A 14,364-nucleotide genomic window follows, 5' to 3' on the forward strand; every position below is an offset into this window, starting at 1 on the left:
TGTCATGGGGCACTGTGTTTGGTACTGTCATGAGGGCGCTGTGGCTGGTTCTGTCATTGGGCACTCTGGCTAGTTCTGTCATGGGGGCTGTGGCTGGTTCTGTCATGGGGCTGTGGCTGGTTCTGTCATGAGGGCGCTGTGGCTGGTTCTGTCATGGGGCGCTGTGGCTGGTTTTGTCATGGGGCGCTGTGGCTGGTTCTGTCATGGGGGCACTCTGGCTGGTTCTGTCATAGGGGCACTGTGGCTGATACTGTTCTTGAGGCGTTGTGATTGCTATTATTATGGGACTCTGTGGATGGTACGGATATGGGGGCCCAGTCTTACACAGGGGCCCACCGGAGGATTCTCCTGTTCTCCGGTGAGCCAGTCCAAGCCTATATGCATCTATCAGACCACTGAACTGTTGCGCATGTTAACACTACACTCCCCGAAATGCAGCACAGCACGACTGCGAGCACGGCCTGAGGGACAATGGCTGCCCGCTCCATAGAGCTGAGGGAGACGACGCTGCACAAAGGCCACAATCATTTCCAGCTCCTCATTCAGGAATATTTGGGATTTACTGGATTTTTTTGCTTTCTTCTTTTATTTATCAGGAGGGAGGAGAACGCTCTGAGTAATGGATGATGGGAGTTGCAGTCTTGTGCTCAGACACCGGGCGCAGCTCTGCACATTATTCGCCTTCTGGGAACAGAGATTTCTAATTTAATTAAATGGCTGCTTTACTGCGAGACATAAAAACAAGAGGACGAGCAGCCAAATAAAGGCACGACATAGAGAGGGTGAAATAAAGGGGAACTCCTCCTGGCACTGACTGCTGAGCCACTGTATCTAATCCTATCCTGTGTGATACTGTCTGCTGAGCCACTGTATCTAAGTATCTCATGTGTGATACTGTCTGCTGAGCCACTGTAAGCGTCTCATGTGTGATACTGTCTGCTGAGCCACTATATCTAAGCATCTCATGTGTGATACTGTCTGCTGAGCCACTGTATCTAAGTATCTCATGTGGGATGTGATACTGTCTGCTGAGCCACTGTATCTAAGCATCTCATGTGTGATACTGTCTGCTGAGCCACTGTAAGCGTCTCATGTGTGATACTGTCTGCTGAGCCACTATATCTAAGCATCTCATGTGTGATACTGTCTGCTGAGCCACTGTATCTAAGTATCTCATGTGGGATGTGATACTGTCTGCTGAGCCACTGTATCTAAGCATCTCATGTGTGATACTGTCTGCTGAGCCACTGTAAGCGTCTCATGTGTGATACTGTCTGCTGAGCCACTGTAAGCGTCTCATGTGTGATACTGTCTGCTGAGCCACTGTATCTAAGCGTCTCATGTGTGATACTGACTGCTGAGCTACTGTATCTAAGCGTCTCATGTACGATACCACCTGCTGAGTAACTATTTAAGCTTATCTTATTGGAAACTGTCTACTGAGGAGCAGCACCTAAGCTGCTGTATCTAATCCTTTCATGTGTGATACAGTCTGCTGGGTTGTTGCATGTATTCCTAGCAAATGTGGTACTGTCTGATCTGAATGCTGGGTGCAGTCTCTGGGTCAGTCGGTGCTGTGACAGCCGTCCCCTTGGGCAGCTGTACGATGTCTGGAGCCTGGTGACAGGAGGCTAAGGATGAGGACTTGTCTTATAGTCACTGTGAGGCTGGAAATACAAAGAGAAATCCCAAACAGGACGGACAGAAAAAGAGCAGGAACTGACCAATGCACCACCAAAAGTGTCCTCCAGGAAAGGAGGAGTGCAGTGTATATATACAGGACAGGAGGAGTGGTACTGTGCAGTGTATATATACAGGACAGGAGGAGTGGTACTGTGCAGTGTATATATACAGGAGGAGCGGTACTGTGCAGTGTATATATACAGGAGGAGCGGTACTGTGCAGTGTATATATACAGGAGGAGTGGTACTGTGCAGTGTATATATACAGGAGGAGTGGTACTGTGCAGTGTATATATACAGCACAGGAGGAGTGGTACTGTGCAGTGTATATATACAGGACAGGAGGAGTGGTACTGTGCAGTGTATATATACAGGAGGAGAGGAGTGGTACTGTGCAGTGTATATATACAGGAGGAGTGGTACTGTGCAGTGTATATATACAGGACAGGAGGAGTGGTACTGTGCAGTGTATATATACAGGAGGAGTGGTACTGTGCAGTGTATATATACAGGAGGAGTGGTACTGTGCAGTGTATATACAGGACAGGAGGAGTGGTACTGTGCAGTGTATATATACAGGACAGGAGGAGTGGTACTGTGCAGTGTATATATACAGGAGGAGTGGTACTGTGCAGTGTATATATACAGGAGGAGTGGTACTGTGCAGTGTATATATACAGGAGGAGTGGTACTGTGCAGTGTATATATACAGGAGGAGTGGTACTGTGCAGTGTATATATACAGGACAGGAGGAGCGGTACTGTGCAGTGTATATATACAGGAGGAGTGGTACTGTGCAGTGTATATATACAGGACAGGAGGAGTGGTACTGTGCAGTGTATATATACAGGAGGAGTGGTACTGTGCAGTGTATATATACAGGAGGAGTGGTACTGTGCAGTGTATATATACAGGAGGAGTGGTACTGTGCAGTGTATATATACAGGAGGAGTGGTACTGTGCAGTGTATATATACAGGACAGGAGGAGCGGTACTGTGCAGTGTATATATACAGGAGGAGTGGTACTGTGCAGTGTATATATACAGGACAGGAGGAGTGGTACTGTGCAGTGTATATATACAGGAGGAGTGGTACTGTGCAGTGTATATATACAGGAGGAGTGGTACTGTGCAGTGTATATACAGGACAGGAGGAGTGGTACTGTGCAGTGTATATATACAGGACAGGAGGAGTGGTATTGTGCAGTGTATATATACAGGAGGAGTGGTACTGTGCAGTGTATATATACAGGACAGGAGGAGTGGTACTGTGCAGTATATATATACAGGACAGGAGGAGTGGTACTGTGCAGTGTATATATACAGGAGGAGTGGTACTGTGCAGTGTATATACAGGACAGGAGGAGTGGTACTGTGCAGTGTATATATACAGGACAGGAGGAGTGGTACTGTGCAGTGTATATATACAGGAGGAGTGGTACTGTGCAGTGTATATATACAGGAGGAGTGGTACTGTGCAGTGTATATATACAGGACAGGAGGAGCGGTACTGTGCAGTGTATATATACAGGAGGAGTGGTACTGTGCAGTGTATATATACAGGAGGAGTGGTACTGTGCAGTGTATATATACAGGAGGAGTGGTACTGTGCAGTGTATATACAGTACAGGAGGAGTGGTACTGTGCAGTGTATATATACAGGACAGGAGGAGTGGTACTGTGCAGTGTATATATACAGGACAGGAGGAGTGGTACTGTGCAGTATATATATACAGGACAGGAGGAGTGGTACTGTGCAGTGTATATATACAGGACAGGAGGAGTGGTACTGTGCAGTGTATATATACAGGACAGGAGGAGCGGTACTGTGCAGTGTATATATACAGGAGGAGTGGTACTGTGCAGTGTATATATACAGGACAGGAGGAGTGGTACTATGCAGTGTATATATACAGGACAGGAGGAGTGGTACTGTGCAGTGTATATATACAGGAGGAGTGGTACTGTGCAGTGTATATATACAGGACAGGAGGAGTGGTACTGTGCAGTGTATATATACAGGAGGAGTGGTACTGTGCAGTGTATATATACAGGACAGGAGGAGTGGTACTGTGCAGTGTATATATACAGGAGGAGTGGTACTGTGCAGTATATATATATACAGGAGGAGTGGTACTGTGCAGTGTATATATACAGGGCAGGAGGAGTGGTACTGTGCAGTGTATATATACAGGAGGAGTGGTACTGTGCAGTGTATATATACAGGAGGAGTGGTACTGTGCAGTGTATATATACAGGACAGGAGGAGTGGTACTGTGCAGTGTATATATACAGGACAGGAGGAGCGGTATTGTGCAGTGTATATATACAGGAGGAGTGGTACTGTGCAGTGTATATATACAGGACAGGAGGAGTGGTACTATGCAGTGTATATATACAGGACAGGAGGAGTGGTACTGTGCAGTGTATATATACAGGAGGAGTGGTACTGTGCAGTGTATATATACAGGAGGAGTGGTACTGTGCAGTATATATATATACAGGAGGAGTGGTACTGTGCAGTGTATATATACAGGGCAGGAGGAGTGGTACTGTGCAGTGTATATATACAGGAGGAGTGGTACTGTGCAGTGTATATATACAGGAGGAGTGGTACTGTGCAGTGTATATATACAGGACAGGAGGAGTGGTACTGTGCAGTGTATATATATATAAATACACATACACACACACATATACAGAACAAACGTTATGCTGTCCGCTGGCCTTCCTGACATTTCTCTCTGGCTGCATGTATGATGAGGCGTGTATAATGTAGCACGCACAGTACATGCCTTTACCCACAATGCCCGGCTGCAGTGCCAGCGCTGTATGATGTGCTCTCATTATATACATGGATCTCTGCAGCTCCTGGATGCTTCAGATGAAAGCTCTTTCTGTTGCTGGGCAGATTTCCTGCAGAATTACAACCTCAAGCTTCTTATAAATGTAAAGGTGGTAGAGAAGTCACATCTTATAATCACCCCCATCATCCCCCATCAGTGTCCAAGGGAACAAATCCATGGCTGGTGACATGATGGTTAAGTCCCCATTGTTGACACTTTCAGCAACAGGCAAAGGACAGCATGTTATGTTTTGTGAGGTTGTTCCCAGTATGACTCTGTCATGGTTCACTGGTTGCCCTGCCTTAGGGTACTGTCACACAGTGGCATTTTTATCGCTACGACGGCACGATTCGTGACGTTGTAGCGATATCGTTACGATCTCGCAGTGTCTGACATGCTACTGCGATCAGGCACCCTGCTGAGAATCGTACGTCGTAGCAGATCGTTTCAAACTTTCTTTCGTCGCTGGATCTCCCGCTGACATCGCTGGATCGTTGTGTGTGACAGCGATCCAGCGATGTGTTCGCTGGTAACCAGGGTAAACATCGGGTAACTAAGCGCAGGGCCGCGCTTAGTAACCCGATGTTTACCGTGGTTACCAGCGTAAACGTAAAAAAACAAACCGTACATACTCACCATCTGATGCCCGTCAGGTCCCTTGCCGTCCGCTTCCTGCTCTGACTGAATCCGGCCGTACAGTGAGAGCAGATCACAGCGGCGACGTCACCGCTGTGATCTGCTCTCACTTTCCGGCCGGCAGACAGTCAGAGAGGAAAGCAGACGGCAAGGGACCTGACGGGCATCAGATAGTGAGTATGTACGGTTTGGGTTTTTTTACGTTTACGCTGGTAACCAGGGTAAACATCGGGTTACTAAGCGCGGCCCTGCGCTTAGTTACCCGATGTTTACCCTGGTTACCCGGGGACTTCGGCATCGCTCCAGCGCCGTGATTGCAACGTGTGACCGCAGTCTACGACGCTGGAGCGATAATCATACGATCGCTGCGACGTCACGGATCGTGCCGTCGTAGCGATGTAAATGGTACTGTGTGACGGTACCCTTAGGTTCTAACAACTGCATAAAGTAAACAGCCACAAGATCCGACATATACTCGGAATGCCAGACAAGACCCGCCATATACCGGGAACACCCAACAAGACCAGCCAAACACCCCACAACATCTCTCATAATCCAGGAACACCCCACAAGATCCGACATATACTCGGAACGCCAGACAACACCTCCCATATACCATGAACACCCCACAAGACCCGCCATAAACCGGTAACACCTCACAACACCTGCCACATATCAAGAACACCCAACAAGACCGGCTGTGTACCGGGAACACCCCACAAGACCCGCCATATATCGGGAACACCCCACAAGACCTACCGTATACCGGGGACGCCCCACAAGACCTGCCATATACCGGGAACACCCCACAAGACCCGCCATATACCGGGAACACCTCACAAGTCCTGCCGTATACCGGGAACACTCCACAAGACCCTCCATATACCGGGAACACCCCACAAGTCCTGCCGTATTATAGGGAACACCCCACAAGACCTACCATATACCAGGAACACCCCACAAGACCTGCCGTATTATAGGGAACACCCCACAAGACCTGCCGTATACCGGGAACGCCCCACAAGACCTGACGTACACCGGGAACGTCCCACAAGATCTGCCGTATACCGGGAACACCTGATAAGACCTGCCGTATACCAGAAACACCCGACAAGACCTGCCGTATTATAGGGAACACCCTACAAGACCTGCCGTATTATAGGGAACACTCCACAAGACCTGCCGTATACCGGGAACACCACACAAGACCTGCCGTACTATAAGGAACACCCCACAAGACCTACCGTATACCAGGAACATCCCACAAGACCTGCCGTATTATAGGGAACACCCCACAAGACCCGCCATATATACCGGGAACACCTCACAAGACCCGCCATATGCCAAAAACACCCCACAAGACATGCTGTATTATAGGGAACACCCTACAAGACCTGCCGTATTATAGGGAACACCCCACAAGACCTGCCGTATACCGGGAACACCCAAGACCTGCCGTATACCGGGAACACCCCACAAGACCTGCCGTTTACCGGGAACACCCCACAAGACCTGCCGTATACCAGGAACACCCCACAAGACCTGCAGTATACCAGGAACACCCGTCAAGACCTGACGTATTATAGGGAACACCCCACAAGACCTGACGTATTATAGGGAACACCCCACAAGACCCGCCATATATACCGGGAACACTGGCTGTTTTGGAGATGCTCTGACATCTCGGTTTGGCCCTTGTCGCTCAGATCCTGACGCTTGCACATTATCTTTGCTTCCAACATATTAGTGTGGATGAATCAGGGCTGATCGATATCGTGCAGAACTTTCAGTACTGATGGGTAACCGGGGCCATCACCTCTGCCATGTGAATCCTCTCCTGCTGTTTGTAGGTTTTGGAGTAATAATTGGAGAATGTTCTGCTGCCTTGTTCTGGGTGATATCCATAAATCTCAGCCCCACAACTCTGGCAAAAATTAGGAGACCACCACATCAATTCCCTGTCTTGGCCGCCCAATCTCCAGACCTGAAGCCCACTGAAATCCTCTGGAATGTAATCAGGAGGATGATGGATAGTCACAAGCCATCAAACACAGAAGAACTGCTGACATTATTGTACCAGGAGCGGCATAAGGTCACCCAGGAGCCGTGTGAGAGACTGGTGGAAAGCTGCCAAGACGCATGAAAGCTGGGATTAACAATCATGGTTATTCCACACAATATTGATTTCTGAACTCTTCCTGAGTTAAAACATTAGTATTGTTGTTTCTAAATGATTATGAATTTGTTTTTTTGCATTATTTGAGGTCTGCAAGCAATGCATTTTTTATTTTGACTATTGCTCATTTTCAGAAATAATTACAACATTTATTGCTTGGAACTTCGTAGACATGTTGTCAGTAGTTTATAGAATAAAAGAACAATTTACATTTTACTCAAAAATACACCTATAAAGAGAAAAATCAGACAAACTGAACATTTTGCAGTGGTCACTTAATGTTTGCCAGAGATGCATGTATTGTGTCGTGCTCTCTGCATTTCCTCCAGCCACTTCATGTTCTTCTCTGATGATATAAGGGAAGGTCCCAACGGTCTGTAAACGCTGCGTACTTCAGCAGCGTCCAACCCGCAGCGGCCAGATGTTACAGCATAGTGGATATGATTTCAATCTCATCCACTATGTGTGCACCGACCCCTGAGGCTCACCTGTGGAGACAGACTTGTGGCGCGTCTCTCCAGACTGCAACATGTCAATTTACCTTGAGGAGGCGCGAGTCTCTGAAAGATAAATTTCACCCGTCCAATGTATAGAATGCGGTCATTCCACACGGTTCAATCAACACATGCGGAATCACCTGTGTTCAAAAGCCGGCAGCGGACATGTGCTGCGTCCAAAGCGCTGCCGATTACTAACCATGGAAACGTAGCCTAACACTATTTGGAACCATTCCCCTCCGCGCCTCTCTGCAGGGGTAGGTTTATTCTCTGCCTGTGACATGCGGCGTGCAGCTGCGCCGTGCACAGACCGCAGCCTCTCCTGGGCCTTAGATCTGTGATCACATGAGAGCTAGCCACACCCGTGGGATTCATCATGGGGCATGCTCCATTATAATGTGAGGAGAGCTGGCAGGAATGATCTATTGCTTCCTCTGGAGTTCCCCTATAACTTATAATAGGGATTATTTATTTCCATGTTAAATAGGAGAGACCACATAGATTTTTGGCCCCATCTTTGTTTAGTGGTGGGTACGTGAACCAAGTGGCCCCTGAACCCTCACATGATCTCTTTGCATGAAGAGGCTTGGATATTGCACATTTTACCTGTGAGAACGGGATTTCTAACCAATCAATGCAGTGATCAGAGCGACTACCTGCATCCACTGCCCTTGTAATTAAGATGAGAGCCACCGCCTGCAAAAGTGTTAATTATTGCAGCCTGATATCACTCCGGGTGTGAATCACATGCCGAACACATCAGTAATCTCAGACACACTGGTTCTATCTATTTCCTAGCCAGATACATCACAACATCCTGAGATCTGCAAACTCCCCAATCATAATCCTCCTGGATCATTACCCTCCGACCATAACCCTACCTGACTATAATCCTGTCCCAACCAAAGCCCTCCCTGATTATAATCCTGCCCGACCCTCACCTCCTCGACTATAATTCTGCCCAACCAAAACCCTTCCAAACTATAATCCTGCCAGATCATAAACCTTCCCGACTACAATCCTGTCCCACCATAACCCTCCAACTATAGTCCTACCGATCATAACCCTCTCCGACTATAATCCTGCCCAACTATAACCCTCCAACTCTAATCCTACGGATTATAACCCTCTCCGACTACAATTTTGCCTATAATAACACTCTCAGACTACAATCCTGCCTGACCCTTCCAGTCTATAATACAGTCCAAACCATAACCTTTACTGACTTTAATCCGGCCTGACCAAAACCCTCCCCATCTATAATTCTGCTCGACCATGACTCTTACCGGCTAGAATGCTCCAACTATAACTAAAACCCGCCCCGACTATAATCTTACCCAACCATTACCCACCCCGACTATAATCTTACCCAACCATTACCCACCAATATAAAGATAAATATCTCAAAACATGTAAAATACACGTCTCTTTGCTGTGAACTGTTTCTAATGTTAAGGAACATTTAACAAAAGAGAAAGTATTGCAAGTGTAGGGACTTGGCTACGGTCCTACATCTCAGTGGCACCTGACCTGCGTCAGCATCCACTGACCTGGCTAGCCTAGCCAGACTTCCAGTACTCTCCCTGTACCTAATGCTCAGCTTATGGCATGCGGCAGCCTTCTCCGATCCCAACAGAAGCTTCTAGGTGCTACCTATTCAGCAACACGCAAAACTGATCTAAACACTGCTGTGGCGTCACTGACCAGCTTAAAAAACTATGTCGCATCAAAGCGTGACTCCTTCAAAATTTATGAGAAGCAAGGCGAAGAGCTGTCTGGTTCATCTGAGTATGTTCAGACGATAACTCGACACAGGTGTCGAAACGTGTGTCTCAATCCATTGGATTATGGCCATACGGAAGAAGTAGAACTCAGCCCTTCTGAAAAACACAGAACAGAAACTTTCTTGCTTATCATTGATCAGTTTCTCACTTCTCTAGACAAACGTCTTCAAGCATATAAAGATATATAGCAAATTTAGCTTTTTTAGCATCTGACAGAACTGTCTTCAGACGAGCTGAAGGCCACAGCAGAACAACTCGTCAGGTCTTACTCAGAAGACTTGGTCATTACATTTATCGATGAACTGTGTCAGTTTGTAACATTTGCCAATTTATTCACAGACGAGGAGCCAAATGATATCGGCACTGAACTTTTCATGTACAAGCTTATCATGGAATAGGGTGTGCAGGACACTCTCCCAAATATTGAGATAGCTCTAAGGATATATCTAATTCTGATGGTAAGCTGCAGTGGTGAGCGTTCCTTCTCAAAACTCAACTTAGTTGAAAACCGATTAAGGACGTCCATGAAGCAGGGACGACTTGTAAATTTGTCTATCATGAGCATCGAGTCAGATCTACTGCGTGAATTGGACTTTAGTGACATCATTAGTGATTTTGCAGCACGAAAATCAAGGAAAGTGCCTGGATTGTAAAAAATGAATGATTTTACCTGAATTACTCTGCGTAAATGATTTTTGTAAATAAACTTGCCTTTGTTTCATTGTGTGTTTTTGCATTATATATTGCGACACCTTGAAAAATGGGCCTCCCTTCAAAATGGGCCCCGGGTCACCCACCTCTTAAATCCGGCCCTGTCCCCGACTATAATTGTGCCCGACCATAACCCTCCTCAACTATAATTCTGTCCCACCATAACCCTCCCCCACTGCAATCCTGCCCAACTACAACCCTGCAACTATAATCCTACCGATCATAATCTTCCCTGACTATAATTCTGCCCAACCAAAACCCTCCCGAACTACAATCCTGCCAGATCATAACCCTCCCTGACTACAATCCTGTCCCACCATAACCCTCCCTGACTGTACCTGCCCAACTATAACCCTCCAACTATAATCCTACCTATCATAACCCTCCCCCCAACTATAATCCTGCCTGACCATAACACTGCCTGACTATAATTCTGCCCGATCATAACCATCCGGGACTATAATCCTGCCCGACCATAACCCTCTTCGACTATAAACGTGCTCAACTATAACCCTCCCTGACTAAAATTCTGCCCGACCATAACCCTGCACGACTATAATCCTGCCTGATCATAGCCCTCGCCAACTATAATCCTGTCCCACCATAACCCTCCCCGACTGCAATTCCGCCCAACTATAACCCTCCACCTATAATGCTACCGACCATAACTCTGCCCGACTATAATTCTGCCCGACCTTAACCCTCCCCGAGTATAATCCTGCCAGATCCTAAAACCTCCCCGTGTATAATCCTGCATAAAAAGGAATTTGGGAAAGCTGGGTGACACAACATGGCTGTCATTACAAATCACCCTGGACCGCCCACAAATCCTCTGAGACACAGACATTTAGGGGTTAGATTTGGAAGGTCTGCAGTTACTATGCCACCCGGCATTCTAGAACTCTATACATGTACATCCCCGTCCTCTGCACCCTTCTGCGGCCCGGCAGATGACCACAATGGGCGTTGTATTGGTGGCCATATTGCCAGAATAATTATTAGCAGGACAAAACGGCGTGCGGTAACAGTAGAGGGCGACTCAAGGGCTTCACCTGTTACCGAGGGTTTTATTTTATGTTTTGTTTTGGGACTCTAAATTCAGACCTGAGCCAAGAAGCGCCCGGAGGAGACATGGCAGCAGGATGTGATTTTACGACCAATCCAGTGACTCTTCGTGACCCCTTTTAGTGAATCAATAAAAATGTTCTTTCCTTTGTAGATGCATGTCCATGGCCACAGAGAAACACAACGCTGTGCTCATCACCACAACGGGCTGCAAAGGGGCAACCACCGGGGCAAGACACCAAGTTATGTGACTCTGCGGCAAATATCAATAAAAGTCACAGAAGAATGAGGACACTCACAATTTGAAGTGATTCATCAGCGATCCCACCAATTCACCCACACGGCTCTCATTTGCCGGATTCACACTGTGCAGGCAGAAGAGCATGTCCTCATTTTTCTGTGTGTGAAGGATCACCAGCTGGTCCGGACCTCCCGTGAGGCTCAGTCCTGTGACCTGGAAGAGAGCAGAGATCAGAGCATGACACTTAATGTATCTTTCCTAAGAAATGCAGACACAATCTTATGTATCTCTGTATACAGGAAGCTCCCCCTACTGGTGACTGCAGACAGGATCTTATCATGTATCTCTGTATACAGAGAGCTCCCCCTACTGGTGACTGCAGACAGGATCTTATCATGTATCTCAATATACAGGGAGCTCCCCCTAGTGGTGACTGCAGACAGGATCTTATCCTGTATCTCTGTATACAGGGAGCTCCCCCTAGTGGTGGCTGCAGACAGGATCTTATCATGTATCTCTGTATACAGGGAGCTCCCCCTAGTGGTGACTGCAGACAGGATCTTATCATGTATCTCTGTATACAGGGAGCTCCCCCTAGTGGTGACTGCAGACAGGATCTTATCATGTATCTCTGTATACAGAGAGCTCCCCCTACTGGTGACTGCAGACAGAATCTTATCATGTATCTCTGTATACAGAGAGCTCCCCCTAGTGGTGACTGCAGACAGGATCTTATCATGTATCTCTGTATACAGAAAGCTCCCCCTAGTGGTGGCTGCAGACAGGATCTTATGTATCTCTGTATACAGGGAGCTCCCCCTAGTGGTGACTGCAGACAGGATCTTATGTATCTCTGTATACAGGGAGCTCCCCCTACTGGTGACTGCATACAGGATCTTATCATGTATCTCTGTATACAGGGAGCTCCCCCTAGTGGTGACTGCAGACAGGATCTTATGTATCTCTGTATACAGGGAGCTCCCCCTAGTGGTGACTGCAGACAGAATCTTATCATGTATCTCTGTATACAGGGAGCTCCCCCTAGTGGTGGCTGCAGACAGGATCTTATCATGTATCTCTGTATACAGGAAGCTCCCCCTACTGGTGACTGCAGACAGAATCTTATCATGTATCTCTGTATACAGAGAGCTCCCCCTACTGGTGACTGCAGACAGGATCTTATCATGTATCTGTATACAGGGAGCTCCCCCTAGTGGTGGCTGCAGACAGGATCTTATCATGTATCTCTGTATACAGGGAGCTCCCCCTACTGGCGACTGCAGACAGGATGTTATCATGTATCTCTGTATACAGGGAGCTCCACCTAGTGGTGGCTGCAGACAGAATCTTATCATGTATCTCTGTATACAGGGAGCTCCCCCTAGTGGTGGCTGCAGACAGGATCTTATCATGTATCTCTGTATACAAGGAGCTCCCCCTAGTGGTGACTGCAGACAGGATCTTATCATGTATCTCTGTATACAGGGAGCTCCCCCTAGTGGTGACTGCAGACAATATCTTATCATGTATCTCTGTATACAGGGAGCTCCCCCTAGTGGTGGCTGCAGACATGATCTTATCATGTATATCTGTATACAGGGAGCTCCCCCTAGTGGTGGCTGCAGACAGGATCTTATCATGTATATCTGTATACAGGGAGCTCCCTCTAGTGGTGACTGCAGACAGGATCTTATCATGTATCTCTGTATACAGGGAACTCCCCCTAGTGGTCGCTGCAGACAGGATCTTATCATGTATCTCTGTATACAGGGAGCTCCCCTAGTGGTGGCTGCAGACAGGATCTTATCATGTATCTCTGTATACAGGGAGCTCCCCCTAGTGGTGGCTGCAGACAGGATCTTATCATGTATCTCTGTATACAGGGAGCTCCCCCTAGTGGTGGCTGCAGACAGGATCTTATCATGTATATCTGTATACAGGGAGCTCTGTTGTGATCCGCTTTTTGGCTCCCCTGGTGGTGGCTGGTGGTACTGGAGACTTGTGTGTGCTTTTCTTCCTCAGCTCACCTGCTTCCATCAGTTTTGGGAGTTCCCTATTTAGCCTTGCTCTCCAGTCACTTCCTTGCCGGTCATCATTGTAACCTGAGTCATTCAGTTGCATGTTCCTGCTACTAGTCTGCTGATCAGCTAAGTGGACTCTTGTCCTTATTGTTTTGTTTTTCTTGTCCAGTTTACAGTTTTGTCATTTCCTGTTACTGGAAGCTCTTGTGGACTGAAATTGCCACTCCTGTGTCATGAGTTGACACAGGAGTCTTAAAGTAATTTCAGGATGGGTTTTTTGAAAGGGTTTTCAGCTGACCGTGAAGTCCTCTTTTGTATCCTTCCTCTATCTAGTAAGTGGACCTCGCTTGCTAAATCTACCTTCATACTGTGTATGTCTTTTCCTCTGAACTCACCGTTAATATACGTGGGGGCTACTATCATCTTTGGGGAATTTCTCTAGAGGTAAGCCAGGTCTGTTCCTTTCTCTTCCAGGCGTAGTTAGTTCTCCGGCTGGCGCATGGCATCTAGGCAGCCGTAGGAATGCTTCCTGGCTACTGTTAGTTGTGTGGTAGATTTAGGTCACGGTCAGCTTGAGTTTCCATCACCCGAGAGCTAGTCTGTTATTTTTGTGTTTCTGATGTTCCCTTGCCATTGGGGAATCATGACAGTATGACCGGCCGCTGTTAAAGTAATTGGCAGAAGAAAGGAGAGTAAAAGAAGTCT

The 14,364-nt window shown here is 47.3% G+C and overlaps 1 protein-coding gene across 3 annotated transcripts in view; it reads right to left on the minus strand.

Annotated features, from left to right (window-relative positions):
- Positions 1–14,364, minus strand: part of LOC143781340 (unconventional myosin-Ig-like) — a 213,258-nt gene that overhangs the window by 46,233 nt on the left and 152,661 nt on the right. For all 3 annotated transcript variants that reach the window (XM_077267894.1, XM_077267893.1, XM_077267895.1), the window contains one exon: positions 11,697–11,851. In XM_077267894.1, coding sequence (XP_077124009.1) covers positions 11,697–11,851 — 155 coding nt within the window. The remainder of the gene's footprint in view (positions 1–11,696; positions 11,852–14,364) is intronic.

Source organism: Ranitomeya variabilis, chromosome 6 (assembly GCF_051348905.1).
Source record: "Ranitomeya variabilis isolate aRanVar5 chromosome 6, aRanVar5.hap1, whole genome shotgun sequence".
NCBI classification, from domain to species: Eukaryota; Metazoa; Chordata; class Amphibia; order Anura; family Dendrobatidae; genus Ranitomeya; species Ranitomeya variabilis.